Raw genomic sequence first — 16,532 nt, forward strand, 5'->3', positions numbered from 1 at the left:
ACTTGGGGGGACACAAGACAAATCAGACTCCTGAAAGGGGTCCACTAGTCTGGAAAGGCTGAAAGCCGCTGGTTTAAACCAGGTCATTGTGTCTTTATCTGAGGGGAGCTCCACTTGTGGCCCCTTGTGCTCGGCGCTGTACAAGCACAGACCAAAAAGACAGTCCCTGCTCTGGAGAGCTTCCGAGCAAAGGCTAAAACAGGAGAGAGGAGCTGGAGACGGACAGACAAGGACCCACTCTTGGTCAGCATGCAGCGCAGGGGTTTCTCAGCCGGCCGGCAGCCGCAGCCGCCTTTTCCGCCGCTTGTAGCAGTTTCACAGTCCATCCGCCGTGGCCTGAAAGGGCTGCAGCCCGGCACGCGTGGGCCCCAATCCCCCCGGGGTTGCTATGACGCTGTGCGTTGCCCTGCAGAGCCGCCCCACGCGTGCCCCCCTCGGCTACCCCTTCCCGTCCTGTGGCGGCGTGGGCCGCCGGAGCGAGCGCTATGCACCTCCCCCGTCTTGATGTCAGAGCCCTCCAGGTGCCGTCAGCAGCTCGGCTTGCACGGAGCGGCGGGAGCCAGGCGGAGCCGAGCGAGCGCGGGGCCGGGCCGGGCCGGAGAGCCAGGCAGCCGGCGGAGTTTGCAAGCAGCCGGGAGCCGGAGAGGGGGGCGCAGGGCAGGTTCCTGGCCCTGGCACTGCGGATCCGTGCCCAAGCCGGCGGGGTAGGGAGCGCCCCTGGCTGCAGCACAAACTTTCCACGCCCAGGACACCAGGGATCTCCCCGAAGCTGCCTCCCCCCGACAGCACGCAGCCCCCCGCCCAATGCCCGGGCTCTGACTCCGGGAGCCGGGCAGCATGCGGAATTCCTACACCGTCACCATGCCCGAGGAGCCCCCCGCTTTCCCCGGCTTGCACAAGGAGCTGCGCCCCGGCAGGACCTCCATGCCGGGATCCCTGGTGGTCTCCACCTTCGTGGGGCTCCTTCTCAACAAGACCAAGGTAGAGAGAACCCCTGTCCCGTGTTGCCCTGTCTTGGGGGGGGTGGTCTGTGTCCCCCCCGGGCACTGCCCTGCGACTTAGCTTTGGCAGGGGATCGGGGAGGCTCCCCGGCTCCCGGCAATGCCCCTGCTTGGCATGGTGTTAAATGCTGTCGGGGTCAGGGCGCCCCCTCCTGCACCCACCCCCATTTGGTGCGCTGGCAGTGCTGGGTCTGCCACCCAGAGCCTAGGCTCTGTGGGCTGCCCTTGCCAGGTCTGCTGTGCAGGTGAGAGGCAGGGTGGATTAGTAGTGAGATCAGCAAGTGCCTGCCAGGACTCCTGGGTTCTTTTCCCAGCTCTGCCCCAGACTTGCTGTGCTCTGTGTCCCAGCCTCCCCCATAACTGGGTGGGGATACTCGCCTAACTTGGCAAAGAGCAGGGCTGTCACGTCCAACAGGGCTGCCCCTCTCGGTCTTATCTGTGATGCCAACAGGTAGCCTGGGAGGAGAACCACTGTGCACCTGCGGCTGATCCCAAAGGGCTCAGACCTTCCTTGAATGCTAATGCGCCTGTAACTGCCCTTGCACTCTCCAGACCTGCCCCTGCTCAGGACTGACCCGGAGCGGGGTGCTGTCAGGGGGATGAGGGTCTATTGCGCTGGGACATCAGCCCCGCTGTGGGTTTGTGACAGCTGCAGGCTAGCTAGTCAGTGGATCAGAAAAGAATGTTGTCAGTTTCCTCTGGCTTTGGTTGGGAGAGGAAGTATTGTCTAATGGCTAGTGCCAGGAGGAACTGGGAGTCAGGACTCCTGGGTTCTGTCCCTGGCTCTGGGATGGGAGCGGGGTCTAGTGGACAGGGCAGGGAGGGAGTGGGAGTCCAGACTTCTGGGTTCTTTTCCCACCTCTGACTCACTGTGTGATCCTGGCTAAGTCTCTTCCCCCTTCCTTGTGCCTCAGTGTCCCCTTTCGTACAAGCAGAATCCTGGGCCATATTGGCCCCAGGGGAAGTGTAAGCAGGGCTGAGGTTGGCCCGTTCTGTGAGGAGTCCCGCTGGGCGCCCCGGGGGCCCCTCTGGGCAGGAGCCGCAGCACCCGAGGCTCCGGGCAGGCTCATTCCTTTGTTGGATGGGATGAATGGAGAGAGCAAAGGGGGCGTGAGGCTGCAGGAGCTTATGTAAGAGTCGCCTGCCCTGATGTGGCTCCCTGTGTGCTGCTGGTGCCGCTGCACCTCATTTTCTGCTCCAGCAGGGAAACCCGAGGGGCTAAAGAGACCAGGGGTGAGGGTGGGGGAGCGTCCCGCAGCCAAGAGAGGGGAGCCAGTCCTGGCTGATCTCTCCAGTCCAGCGAACCCTGCGCGGGGACATCTTGTGTTCTGCCTGTGCTGTCCGTGCTCCTCAGTTCGATTTCACCCATCCGGGCCATGCCCACGTCCTAAATAAAGTCCAGGGCCGGGGAGGGGGATTCACCAGCATCAAATCATGGGGGAGGCGAGCATGCTGTACAATAACTCTCCACCATTATCAGGCCTCTGCCCAAGGGGGCCACAGGTCAGGACTCCAGGGGAACGGCTGATCGCCACCAAGCTGCCCTCTGACAGCACACGGACAGCTGCTCCAGCTCCATCCGTGGTCTGTCTCCCAATACAGAGTGGGCAGGAGCGTGGGCTGTGGGGGGAGCTCCCAGCTACTCCGGACCTGGCCTTTCCCCAGCAGGAGGCACTGTGGGGAGCGGGGCCAGAGTGCTGGCTGTGGGAGAGGCTGCCGGCTACTCCCGTCCCAGTGCGAGTGCCGCTCGCCGGGGGCAAGCTCCCTGCCCGTGGCCGGGGATCAGCACTCGCCTCCCAGGGCGCTCTTGGTTCCTGAGTCTGCATTAGAGGAGCAAGTTCCAGCCCATGTGGCCGGGGAACCTCGTGGGGAAGCTGGGCGTATGTCAGGGCCCCAAAGGAGAGTTGGAGAGCCGGAGAGAACCAGCCCTATGCTACCGCAACCAGAGCTGCAGCCTGCTACCCTCGCCCTGTCCTTCCAGTCTTCTCTGCTGGTCATTCCCTCCTTGTCCTCTGCATCTCGCCCTCCTCTGCTACCCACGTCCCGCCTCACCAGCCCCTGTGCTGAGGGGCAGAGCCAGGGGAGAGGAAGCTGGCCAAAGCCAGCCCACGTGATTTCAGGGAGACAAATTCCTGGGCAGCCCCCGGGAATGGTCTGTAGTAGGAGCCAGGAGGGGCTTTATGGAGAATGCACCTTGATGGCGGGAAAGTGGAACCTCAGGGGACTGTGGGGAGAGGCCCAACTAGGCAGGGGGCCCTTCCAGCAGCCCAGACTCTAGCTGATAAATCAGCTCCGTCTGTGCTCCCCCCTGGCTGTCACCCCCTGAGCTCCTCCCCAGGGCACACGTCCAGGCCCCGCTGCTCCACCTACGGGCTTATATGGTCCTGGTGGCTGTAGGATGGGAGATCCCCCGTCCCTGCCACTTGCATCAGTCCCTTTTGATAAGGGCACAGACCCAGCCGAATTCCTGCAGCGTTACAATGACCCGAGGCAGCCAGCATGCATGCCTCGTTCCCTTCGCTCATCCCCCTCACCTCTTCGCTGCCCCTCCCACTCCTCTCTCCTATATGATAATCCAGGAGGCCACTTGTCAGTTTTTCCATAACCATCTGCCAGATCAGTCACTGCTTTCTGGACTCTGCACAAGGTGCCCAGCTCCCACTGAGTCAGGGCACTGCTGAGGGGAAGCTCGCAGGGTACGGAGGCTACCTGTGCAGAGCAGCCAGGAGGCTGTGTACGGATGTCAGGCAATGTCCTGGCCTGTCTTCTGCAGCTGATTCCGGTGCAAGTTAGATCGGCTGTGCCGATTTATCAGCATTTGGTTCTGAAGTAGCAAGACGCGCCTGTTGGTGCTTCCCTGCACGCTAGCCCCACAGCAGACCTCGGGCAGGGCCCCAGGAGGATCCTGCCCTGGGGCGTGTCCCCCTTTATCATGCTACCCAGGGGGCTGTTGACCCACCTTCGGCTCACTCACAGCAGTGGGAGAGAGGGCACAACCAGCCAGCCCAATCCACCGGGGACAGAGTGGGAGGCAGGGGTGAGCCCAGACCTGGAGATTCCTCGCTTCCCCAGCTGTAGCAATGTCTTCACTAGACAGCCCATCCCTGAGGCCTAATCGCGAGGGGCTGCTTGGCTCTGCTGGGAGCTTCGGGGCCAGAGCAGGAATCGTCCCGAAAGAGAGATGGTTAAAGTGTCCAGAGAGGGTCGGAGCCAGGGTGAGGAGTGTCTGGGACCGGTAGGGCACTGCTGTGGGGAGGCTTACATCACTGCAGCCCCCTAGCTGGCAGTGGCAGGGCACTGCTGTGGGGAAGTTCACATCACTGCAGCCCCCTAGCTGGCAGTGACAGGGCACTGATGTGGGGCAGCCAGGCCCAGCTCCCGGAGCCCTGGCAGGGGGACTCTTTGCTCAGGAGGATCAGATTAGGGTCCACCGTCACCTGCCCAGTCGCCCTGGTTGTGAGCAGGGCAGGGCCTGCAGGGCAGTGGGCAGGGCCTGGGCAGGGATGACCTGGCCCTGCTCCCTATGGGGACTCGGGCTGTGACGCCCGCGCTGTCACTAAGCAGCATGTGTAATTGTAGCTGGGTTATTTTGGGCTGTTGCTGGGGCCTCCCACACACACACCAGCCGCTGCTATTTTAGAGCTGCTGGCACAGCGCCCTCCCCTTCCCCTTCCTCTCGCTGCTTCGGGGGGTAACGTCACTGACATTAAGCCTCCCATGGGGTGGGGGGTGAGAGTCTCTTCCTTAACCCCCTGGGCACTGCATGCTGCTGGTATCTGGAGAGCTACAGCCCACCCTTCCGACACCTCACACCCCTGGGCTTCCAGCACGCCTCCTCCTGCCCGCCGGGGCAGGCTGGGCTAGTGGTGAGAGCACAGGGATGGGAGTCCGGGCTCCTGATTCTAGCCTCTGCCCCAAGATGGAGTGGTATCTAGCACTTAGAGCACAGTGCAGGGAATCAGGACTCCTGGGTTCTATCCCCAGTTCTGCCACTGACTCTCTGTGGCCTGGGCCAAGTCCGTTCCCCTCCATGTGTCTGCGTCATCTGTTCGATCCCATAGTTCTCTGCTCCCATGGGTTTGTGCTCCTGGTCCCAGCACCGCCCATTTCTCTGCCTGTCCCTGCTCTCTTGTTCTTTCTGGTAGCATGGCCAGGATGCGTGTCAGTTTTAACTTGCCCAGCTGCTGGGGTCTGTCACTTGTCTCTGCGCTTTGCATGAGATGTCTCCCGGCTCCGGCTGTCCTAGCTGGCAGTGACAGGGTATTGTGGGAAGGGAGCCCTTGCCATTGGAGACCTACTAGTTGGAGCAAGCTCACATTGCCTTTCCTAGCTGATAGTCAGGGCACTGCTGTGAGGCACACCACAGCGCTGTCACTCTGACTGGCAGTGTCGGGGCACTGTTGTGTGGAAGCTCACAGCACGTCACTCTGACTGGCAGTGTCAGGGCACTGCTGTGAGGCACACCACAGCGCTGTCACTCTGGCTGGCAGTGTCGGGGCACTGCTGTGAGGCACATCACAGGGCTGTCACTCTGGCTGGCAGTGTCGGGGCACTGTTGTGTGGAAGCTCACAGCACGTCACTCTGACTGGCAGTGTCAGGGCACTGCTGTCAGGCACACCACAGCGCTGTCACTTTGGCTGGCAGTATCGGGGCACTGCTGTGAGGCATATCACAGTGCTGTCACTCTGGCTGGCAGTGTCGGGGCACTGCTGTGAGGAAGCTCACAGTGCTGCCGCTCTGGGCGGCAGGGAGACTGGCAGAGTCGGCTGCCATGCTGAACCAAGCTGGCTTGCAGTTCGGTGAGTGTACTTTAGCTAGATCAGGGGTTGGCAACCTTTCAGAAGTGGTGTGCCGAGTCTTCATTTATTCACTCTGAGTTAAGGTTTTGCGTGTCAGTCATACATGTTAACGTTTTTAGAAGGGCTCTTTCTATAAGTCTATAATATATAACTAAACTATTGTTGTCTGTAAAGTAAATAAGGTTTTTAAAATGTTTAAGAAGCTTCTTTTAAAATTCAATTAAAATGCAGAGCCCCCTGGACGGTTGGCCAGGACCCGGGCAGTGTGAGTGCCACTGAAAATCAGCTCGCGTGCTGCCTTCGGCACCCGTGCCATAGGTTGCCTACCCCTGAGCTAGATAGATGGAGTTCCAAAGGTCTGGTTGCCTGAGGCTCTCCCAGATGGAGCGTTTCATGCTGCGTGGGGCTCTTCCGGCTGCCTGAACTGGGTGAAAATAGTGACAGAAAGCTGCTTTCACATCCTAGTTCAGTATTACAGGCAATGGGCATCCCCCCAACCCCTGCCCAGGGCTCTCTGGGCATGGCCGCCCTCGGTCAGTGCCGGCTGCACTGCTGCTGAGCCGCACAATGAGTTTGTCTCCTACGCGCTTATGGTGTCAGTCCCAGTGGGGTTATGGCTCAGCAACAGATGCCCCGGAGTCCTGGCTTCCCATCCCCTCATCCAGCTACACTGCAGGGGGTCAGCAGGCTGGGGCCCCAAACAACCCTCCCCCCGACCGCTGTTACTTTCCGCTTTCAGGCTGGAACAGGGGCATGCTTCCCGTTGGGTCTCACAGAATGACAGAGCTGTTAACCAATAAGAAAGGCGATGGCTCAGGCTGGTTGCTATTTAAGTTCCTTCCCTTGGGCTTCTCTCAGTCCCACTGCACTCACTGGTCCTTCAGCAACAGCCCGGCAGGACCAAGGAATCCCATTTAAACTCTCTCGCTCCCTGCTGCAGTGCGGACACACCGGGCTGGGGGGCCTGCTCCCCGCCACAGTTCGGGCACACCCGAGCTGCGGGGGTTCCCTCCCGCCACAGTGCGGACACACTCCCAGGGATCTGCTCAAGGTCACACCAGTAGTTTGAGGCAGAGCTGGGAATCTGTGTTTCTAACCACTGGGCCATCCTTCCTCACTAGTGAGGGGATCTCTTTGGGCGGCCGTGTGTTCCAGCCACCCCCATCCTGGTCTCCAAGGATCCACTCAATTGGAAATCCAGGGGCCAGAGATCAGCTGTGTGGGGATTGCCTTCGCCTCTGGCATACAGAACTCTGCTCCCCGGAGCTCTGGGTGCTAAGGGGGAGGGAGAAGACAGGCAAGAGATGAAAGACTGCCCGGGACTTTGAGCCCAGGGCCAGGCTTTATGTCTGAAGGAATCTCTGGACTGTGCCCTCGCAGCAAGAGTCTGAGGAATCCTGAATTAATGAGCTCCAGGGAGAAAGCCCGAGTTCCCCCGCCCCTCACCAGCCTGTCCCCGCCCCTCGCCAAGGCAGCGCCAGGCTGGGGGCAGGGCAGGATGGGCTCTGCAGGGCAGCACTGTTCCTCTCACAGGCCCCGTCCCCTCCTGGTTCCCAAGGGCTGGAGGAAGGGGAAGGCTCTGAGAGCTCAAGAGAAGCTGCTGAGCTCAGCTTGGCCATGCTCCTCTGAGGAGCTGAGTCAGGTCCCATTTAATCTGAGCCCCCCGAGCCCAGGGTGGAGGTGGGGGGATGGTTCCGGTTCTGACCCATCTCCACCAGCCATAGCCGCAGCAGTCTGCGTGTGCATGGGGGTGAACAGTGGCACGGGCAGTGCTTTTAAGGGGAGGGCGGATGCTCTACCTTCCATGGCTCACCCCGCTGCAGGCTGGAGTGTTTCTCCTGGGGTCTCTGCGTGGCCATTGGGGCAGTTAACATCCTCAGCTCTTCATGTAACGACCCCTCGCCCTACTGTTAGCTGGGAATGAACGTAGGTCCAAACGCACAGGCCTCTGCCACTCAAGTTGAAGGAGAAACTCCACTAGGAGGTAGCAGTAGTAGGCTGTTACCCTGTATGTTCACCACTAGAGGGGGACACTGCTCACTCAGCCAGGCTCCTATACCCGCGTGGTCCCCCGGGGTGTTCTGGCACTTGGATCCCTAATGACCACTGGGAGGAAGGGCCCAGGTCATGCTGCCATGAGGGCTAAAGTCCCACCTCAAGGGTGGAAGTGTGGGTGCTAGGAATGCTCCCCAGACTCAGCAGGAGGTGGTCTTTGAAGTATTGTTTTAAATGGGAGGTGTACCCTGAGCAAAGAACAAGGAGTCCAGATTCCTGGGTCTCCTTCCCTGTTCTGCCTGGCCATGTGGCCTTGGCCAGGTGTCTGCCCTGCCTGGTGCCTCAGTTTCCCCATCTGTAACATGGACATAGTGACACCGGCCTGTGCCCTGGGGAGGCTGTGGAGATGCAGGAGTCAATGAGCATCTGTAGAAAGCTGCCTGTTGGTTTACTCCTAGCCTAGATCGTTACATGGATGCTCAGCCAGGCAGAGGGGCAAGAGGGCATGGCCCCCCAGCTCTCCAGTCACTGCTCTCCACTGTGTCTGCCAGGGGTTTTAGACTGACTGCCTGAGAGCCGCCATTGATCTGCCCCCGGTGCTCTTTCTTTGCAGAACTCCAAGACGGTACAGGGTCTGACCGGCCTCCGTAACCTTGGAAATACGGTGAGTCCCTTCCCCGCAGCATCTCTCTGCTGGGTTCCCTCCCAGGGCAAGGGTCCCCTCGCGCCATGCCCCATCCCCACACGCTCGCTGGGGTCACCCTGGAGACGTGGCCCCCAATGTGGCTGTTGCACCGCTAGGGAGTCCTGACCGCTGTACTGGTTTGTCAGGCTCCTGCACCCAGTCCCCGTCCCCCACCCACACCAAGCCACTGCCGCCCTTCCCCGATGTGCATTACCCAAGGGGCTGACGCCCAGCCCCACCCACCACCCTGACTCATGCCCCTGATCCACAGAGGGCCTTCTCAGTTCCTGCTCAGGAAAGACTGTGCTAATGCTAGGAACTCCCTTCCTGGCTCTGCCAGCGGTTCCCCAGCCCGCCCCACCCACCGCACAGCTCTTCTGTAACCGCTTCCGACGGCAGCAGCATCGCCGAGCAGCTTCCCCCAGCGCTGGGCCAGCCCCTCACTTCCGCACCACACACCCATAGAAAGAGGAACCCCAAGCGACAGCAGGCAGTCCCCCACCCACGAGCTGAGAGCCTGGAGTTCCCCACTACCTACCCCTAGGGATCCCTAGCACCCGCCCCAATGGACTGACAGCCCCAAGGGGCTGAGCACCCCACCGCCTGCTCTCAGGGCTTTCCCTTCTCCTCGTTGGGGAGGCGTTAACCCCAGGGGAAAGGGCCTGTTTGGAAACTTCCTTCCCCTGTAGCTCATCAGCAGGTGCCAGGAGCAGCATCATTAATTTGGGCTGGGGCCAGTAGTAAAGCCACCCCACGCTGCTTGCCCAGCTGTGGCACTGGGTGTGCCTGGCTCTCAGCCCCATTTAATTGGCTTTAGAGGTGGTGACGGGGCCCCACCTGCGTGAAAGGGCCCTGCCCCATCCCCCAGCCTCAGCATTCAGTCTCATTTTTCTTACAGAGAGCTCGCTCGCTGTAAGTTCTCCGCTGTACAAGCAGCACTCACCACGGGCAGATGGGTACCCTGACTTCCCACATCCTACCCCTGAGTCGGGCCGGGGGCCTGGCGCTTGCCTATCTGATGCTCTTCAGTACCAGGGCAGTAGGGCCCTCTGCTGAGACTGCCAACAGGTGCAGGAAGGTGTTGGCAGGTGGACACCCTCCATTCAGGGGGAACTCACCCCACCAATCCCAGACAACCCAGCCACTATCCCATGGGAGCAGCTTTCTGTCCCCGCTGGCCCAGTTTGGATTGGAGCCGGCCGCTGAGTGATGCTGAGATGCCCAGCACATAGAAACCATGGACATGTAGAACTGGAAGGGACCTTGATAGGTCATCTAGTCCATTCCCCTGTGCTGAGGCAGAACTAAGTATTATCATCCCTCACAGGTGTATGTAACCTGCTCTTCATAACCTCCCTAGGTAATTTGTTCCAGTGCTTAAACGCCCTTAAATCTCCCTTGCTGCAATTTAAGCCCATTGCTTCTTGTCCTGTCCTTAGTGGGTAAGGAGAACAAGTCATTACCCTCCTCTTTATAACAATTTATGTACTTATCTCTCCCCTCAGTCTTCTCTTCTCCAAACTAAACAAACTCAATTTTTTTCAATCTTTCCTGTTAGGTCAACTTTTCTAGACATTTAATCATTTTTGTTGCTCTCCTCTGGACTTTCTCCAATTTTGTCTGCACCTTTCCTGAAATGTGGTACCTAGAATTGGACACAGTACTCCAGCTGAGGCCTTAACAGTGCTGAGTGGAGCGGAAGAATTATTTCCCCGTGTCTTGTTTACAAACTCTCCTACTAATAGATCCCAGAATCATGCTTGTTTTTGCAACAGTGTTACACCGTTCACTCATATTTAGTTTGGGATCCACAATAATCCCTAATTCCTTTTCTGCAGTACTCCTTTCCAGGCTGTATTTGTGCAATTGATTATTCCTTCCTAAATGGAGCACTTTGCATTTGTCTTTATTGAATTTCATCCTATTTATTTCAGACCATTTCTCCAGATCATTTTGAATTTGAATCCTGTCGTCCAAAGGGCTTGCAACCCCTCCCAACAGAAGTATCAACTGCAGACTTTATAAGTGTACTCTCTATGCCATTTTCCAAATCATTTATGAAGATATTGTTTAGAACTGGACCCCGCACTGATCCCTGCTCAATATGCCCTTCTAGCTTGACTATGACCCACTGATAACCATACTCAGACTAGTTATCTAACTGTTGTGCACCTACCTTATAGCAGGTTCATCTGGGCTATATTTCCTTAGTTTGTTTATAAGAAGCTCATGTGAGATAGTATCAAAAGCCTTACTGAAGTCAAGATTTATCACACATCCTGTTTCCCCACATCCACAATGCTTGTTACCCTGTCAAAAGGATAGTAGTTGATTGACATGATTTGTTCTTAACAAAGTTATGTTGACCATTACCTTCTCTTCTAGATAATCAAAGAATCAGTTTGTACCTATTTGCTCCGTTATCTTTACAAGTACACCTCTAGCCCAATATAACACAAATTTGGATAGAATGTGGTAAAGCAGTGGTCTGGGGGTGGGGGTGGGGAAGCAGGGCTGTGCCATGCACTCTGGCAGATCAAAGCAAGTTTGATATAACGCGATTTCACCTATAACGCAGTAAAAATTTTTGGCTCCTGAGGACAGAGTTATATCAGGGTAGAGGTATACTGAATTTAAGATGAGTAGTCTCTCATTCCCTGAGTTGTCCTCCTCCCCCCCCCCTTTTTTTTTTTAAATAGGTACTACATTGATTATCTTCCAGTCTTGTGGGATCTTTCCTGTCCTCCTTGAGATCTCAAAGATAATTGCTAATGGCTCAGATATCACTTCAAGTATTCTAGGATGTATTTCATTAGGACTGCCTACCTGCAAAAAAAACACTACACACCAACTTGTTTAAGTAATTCTTAACTAGTTCTTACCCTATTTTAGCCTCAGATCCTACTGCATGTACAGTGATGTTCACTATGTTAGTTGGTCTCTCTGCTAACCACTTTGATGAAAAACTGAAACAAAAGGGCATTTAACATTTCAGCCATGGCTGTGTTTACTGTTGTTGCCTTTCCCTCCTTGCTGAGTAATGGGCCTACCCCTTCCTTGGTCTTCCTCATGCTTGTAATGCAGTGGGTTTCAACTGCAGATCCCTAAAAAATTTTGAATGGAGGTAAAGACCCCATTGGAAATCTTAGTGTAAAACCACTGCTGGAATGAATTTGTAATATGTTTTCTTGTTACCTTCTATGTCCCTAGCTAGTTTAATCTCCATTTGTGCCTTGGTTTTCTAATTGTCCCTACCGGTTTGTGTTTTTATATTCCTCCTTCATAATTTGACCTAGTTTGCACTTTCTGTCTGATGCTTTTTTGAGTTTGTCAGCAGATCTCCTGGTTAAGCCAGGGTGGTCTCTTGCTATACTTCCTCTGCTTGGGGATAGGCTGCGCTTGTGCCCTTAATGTTTTTAATAAACTGCCAACTCTGCTAAACTCTTTCCCCTTAGACTTTCTTCCCATGGGATCTTACCCACCAATTCGCCAAGTTTGGTGAAATCTGCCTTCTTGAAGTCAGTTGTCTTTATTCTGCTGTTTTTACTCCTACCATTCCTTAGGACAGGGGTGGGTAAACTACAGCCCGTGAGCTGGATCCAGCCCATGGGATTGCCACCTCCGTGGTGCCATGGACCCAGCGCTGCTCCCAGAAGCGGTCCACACCACGTCCCTGCAGCCCCTGGGGGAGCAGGGGCAGAGAACTCCATGCACCGCCCTTGCCTGTAGGTACCTTCCCCAGAAGCTCCCATTGGCCGGGAATGGGAAACTGCAGCCAATGGGAGAGTTACTCACAGGCAAGGGCAGTGGACTGAGTCCTCTGCCTCCCCTGCCCCATCCCCGCCAGGGACATGGTGCCAGCTGCTTCCTGGAGCGGCGTGGGGTCTGGGAGCCTGCCTTAGCCTCACTGAGTGCTGCTGCCACCCCGGAGCCACTCCAGGTAAGCGGCGCCAGGCCAGAGCTCGAAACCCTTCTGCACCCCAACCCCCTGAGCCCCCTTATGCAGACAAAACTATAAAGGATTGTTTTGGGGGCAAGACAAAGATGCCATATTTATTATGACCAATAACTAATACCCAATACCCACCTACACCCCTATCAGACATTCTGCAGCTGCTGTATAGTTACCAGTCCTGAACATAGGCTGAGTCCGTGGCTTGATTTTGCAGCTTGGGTTTGTAGCTTGTGGTGGCTCACTGGCCAGGAAAGCCAGGCACAAGGAAAGGCTGGGTCTGCCCTCCCATGCTAGCAGCAGAAAAGTTGCCCTCCAAAGTCTTCCATCTCACCCATCCTTTTTGTAGGGTTTAGTTTGAATCCAGAGTCTATAGGTCTTGCTGTGTCATGCTGCTTCTGGGTTCGGTGTGTTTGATCACCCATCAATTGGGGATGGGACTGTCAGCCTCCGACCTGGCTTTGATCTTACTTCTGTGGTACTTTTGTTCTTTTCTTTTTAGGGTGGACTCTTCTTACTTTGTTAGGGCTGTTGTCTGCATCTTCAGCCATTGGTGTTTGAACTCTATTTCATCAGGACAGGCTGGCATTGGAGGTTGAATCCATTACCCATACATAGCTCATTCACACATCTAAACTAGATGATTAAGATTACAGCAGGGTTTTGCAAAAATGAAGGTTGCAGCAAGCCCTTACAAAATGGAGTAAGTGTTTTAAAATGGGGTTTGAATTACAATATGGCAAACAGCGAACACACGTTACAATGTAGGCAAGTGTAGTGAATGGGAAACAAGGAACAGAAGTTACAATACTGAAACAGTGCAAGTCTCAGTGATTTAAGCAGGAATTGGATTGACAGTGAAACTTACAAGGGCAACTGGCTGAACAGCTATGGCTCTTAACAAGCATCTTAATTGTCAATTAGCCAGTTATTGGGGTAACTGGTTTTATGAATGAAACATTCATTCATAAAACTTTATTAATGTAACTTCATAAGTAAAGTGAACAATTAAAAAACATTTCATTTATCAGTTCTACATTGTCCCCCTTTTGACCCTTCAATCCAAGGGTCTTGAATGGGTCACACTTTATGTAATTGTTTTAAGGCTATATATTGTGGAACAATGTGAGCCTGTGGTTTCAATTTAGAATGCATCTGTTTTATCCAGCAGCACATGCAGAGCATTAGAACCAACATAACGGTCAGGATTACTAATAATGACAACGATGGGATGAAAAATTATATTTTGAACTGCTGACCAGGTGGGCTGCTCCTACAACAGTCTGCCCCTTGATCTATTACAGTAGTTATTGTAGGGCACAGGTGATTTGTTACAAACAACCTAAACAGTTATAACCAGGTGATTAACTAAAACCATTACAATTAACTAAACACCAGATATAACAAACAAATGCAAACAATCAATTGGGAGTACAATAAAACCATCACTATTACAATAATTGGGTACATTGACAAACAAAATGAGGCCCAAGTTTGATGCTGCAATAGCCATCAAATAAGAAGTCACTGAGGTCAGGACCTCCTTAAGCACACACACAAAACAAAAAAGATTTTGTAAGAGTACCACAGATGTCATGCAAGCTTAAGTTGATTTGTACTTTAACATTCAGTTGCTAAAATGTTGCAGAATCCCCTATTCTTAACAGTTGTTCTCAAGAGGTCTCTGGGGACCTGAAAGATGGGGCCCTACAATCACAGGCCAAGGTCTTACAGATTATGGGGGCCCATGAACTACCCTTCAGGGCTTGGGGAAGTAGAACCAGAGTGCATAGAGGAAAGTGTGGAACAATACAAAAAGTATCAGTAACAAAAAACCAACAAAAATGATTATTAGAGAACCTAACAAAAAATAAACCTGATGCATTGGGGACCAAAGTCTTTTGCATAGAGGTGGATGTGATTGATAATTTGGTTGGAGATGGGGGAAACAGAGGAAAAAGCATTTACCCTGTTTAGTGTATAGTATTTTCCTGTTTATCTGGACCCAGTGTTAGCACAGGACACCCACCAGGGACAGACACAGAACATGCAACACAGACTTTGTCACGTCACTATAACCATGGTATTTTATAACTCTTCAGCTGGTACCAGCTCTCCTGATGTTCTGGTTCAGAGCCTGAAAGATAGACGCTTAGAAACAAATTAGCACAGTGTTCCCTCCATGGCAGACCCTGCTCAGTCTCTGCCACAGTATCCACTATTTAGGGCTGCACAATGTTTATTAAATTGTGCATTTCTTGTGGGTTTAAATTATTCCTTTTCCCCACTAAAAGGAACTTAACACTTCATCTAGAAAAAAATTGTTTTAAAATCCCCAGCCACTTTGCTGTGGGTTGGAGGTCTGAGGCAGAAGCAGGCACTGTTGTACTGTTGCAATGGTATTTTGGCCCTGGGAGAAGGAATTTACCCAAATATCCCCCTCCCAATCTCCAGAGGGGTCCCAAAAGTCCACCTGTTCTGGGGTCTCCAGTGTCCCTTCTCCTGATGTTACTGCTGCAATTTGTCTAGTGGCAAATATTTCTTTCCATTTTTTTCCCCCTTTTTCTTTTGTATGCTGCTGTAAGATTTGAGTTCTGTTTTAACTCTGTACACCGCATCCTTAAGGGCATCTAACTGGGTTTGGGTACTGTACTAATGAACAGACATTTTCATTTTTCTGCTTTTGCAGCAGAGGCTTGTAGATCTTGGTGCAGTTTTGTTTTCATTTTTACATGTAGCCAGTTGAAGGAATACCTCATTACAGGTTATCCATAGAAGCTAAACTGCAGCTGCTTCCCTTTTTTTCTTTTCCATTGGAGTTGAGGGTTTAGCTTAGTCAGACCAAGGGCTGTGTCCGAATTTTTGCAAGATGTGTTTAAAAGGTGTGGGGGGGTTTGTACAAGAGGCAATATTGCCTGTTTTTCTTTAAGGATATCTTTAGATGGTGTTTTCTTAAACATTTTTTTTCAACAATTGTGAGCAACCACCAACCACAACACAACCAAATTGATAAATATCAATCACTATAACCCCTAATTCCTAAAAGAGCAACTTATAACTCCTGAAAGAGCAATTTAGACTATCCAAACCTAAACTCCTATTTCCTTCAGAGTTTGTGGTTAGTTAATTGAAAGTTTACAGTCTTTTGCCTATAGTGCCAGGCTTACTAAAGTTGGCACTTTATTAATAAAGTGAACAATTAAAAACAATTTCATTCATCAGTTCTACACCCTGCCTGTACCCCAACCCCCGCTGCACCCCAGCTCCCTGCCCTGAGCCCCCTGCCACACCCCTCCTGAGCCCTCTCCTGCACTGTGCACCCCACCCCCTTCCCTGAACCCCCTTGTACACCCCTCATACCCCCATCCCTTGCCCTGAGCCCCTTCCTGCACACCCTCCCACACCCCAACCCCCTGCCCCAGCCCTACATTCATGGTCCTGCAAGCAATTTCCCCACCCATATGTCACCCTCAGGCCAAAAAGTTTGCCCACCCCTGCCTTAGAATCATGAACTATCATTTCATGATCACTTTCACCCAAGCTGCCTTCCACTTGGAAATTCTCAGCTGGCTCCTCCCTATTAGACGAAATCAAATCACTTCCGGCTGTAAAAAGTTAACTCCAATGCATTCCAAGAAGCTGGTGCATAATCTGTGCCCTGCTGTTTCATTTTCCCAGCAGGTGTCTGGGTAGTTGAAGTCCCCCATCACCACCAACTCCTGTGCTTTGGAGGATTGTTAGTTTCTTTTAAAAAGGCCTCATGCACCTATTCTTCCTAGTTAGGTGGTCTATAATAGACCTCAGTCATGACATCACCCTTGTTTTTTACCCCTTTTATCCCTACCCAGAGACAGGTCTGCCTCCCACTTCTATCTCAACCTCAGGCAAATGTAGATATCTTTGATATACGAGGCAACACCACCTCCCTTTTTCCCCTGCCTGTCATTCCTTAACAAACTGTACCCTTCTACACCCATATTCTAGTCATGAATTTTCCACCCTAGTTCATGACACCTATTTCTATCATAGATGTTATAGTTCATTAGCATTTCTAGTTCTTCCAGTTTATTCTCCTTGCTTTCCTTATCATACAGACAGC

The 16,532-nt window shown here is 53.4% G+C and overlaps 1 protein-coding gene across 6 annotated transcripts in view; it reads left to right on the forward strand.

Annotated features, from left to right (window-relative positions):
* USP2 (ubiquitin specific peptidase 2) overlaps nucleotides 1-16,532 on the forward strand; it is a 64,287-nt gene that overhangs the window by 25,145 nt on the left and 22,610 nt on the right. For 5 of the 6 annotated variants that reach the window (XM_042851877.2, XM_008164524.4, XM_005303767.5 and 2 more), the window contains one exon: nucleotides 8,410-8,460. In XM_042851877.2, coding sequence (XP_042707811.2) covers nucleotides 8,410-8,460 — 51 coding nt within the window. Of the gene's footprint in view, nucleotides 1-487; nucleotides 982-8,409; nucleotides 8,461-16,532 lie in introns of those variants that run through there. The other variant, XM_005303768.5, reaches the window with a different exon arrangement.

The sequence above is a fragment of the Chrysemys picta genome, chromosome 16, assembly GCF_011386835.1.
Source record: "Chrysemys picta bellii isolate R12L10 chromosome 16, ASM1138683v2, whole genome shotgun sequence".
NCBI classification, from domain to species: Eukaryota; Metazoa; Chordata; order Testudines; family Emydidae; genus Chrysemys; species Chrysemys picta.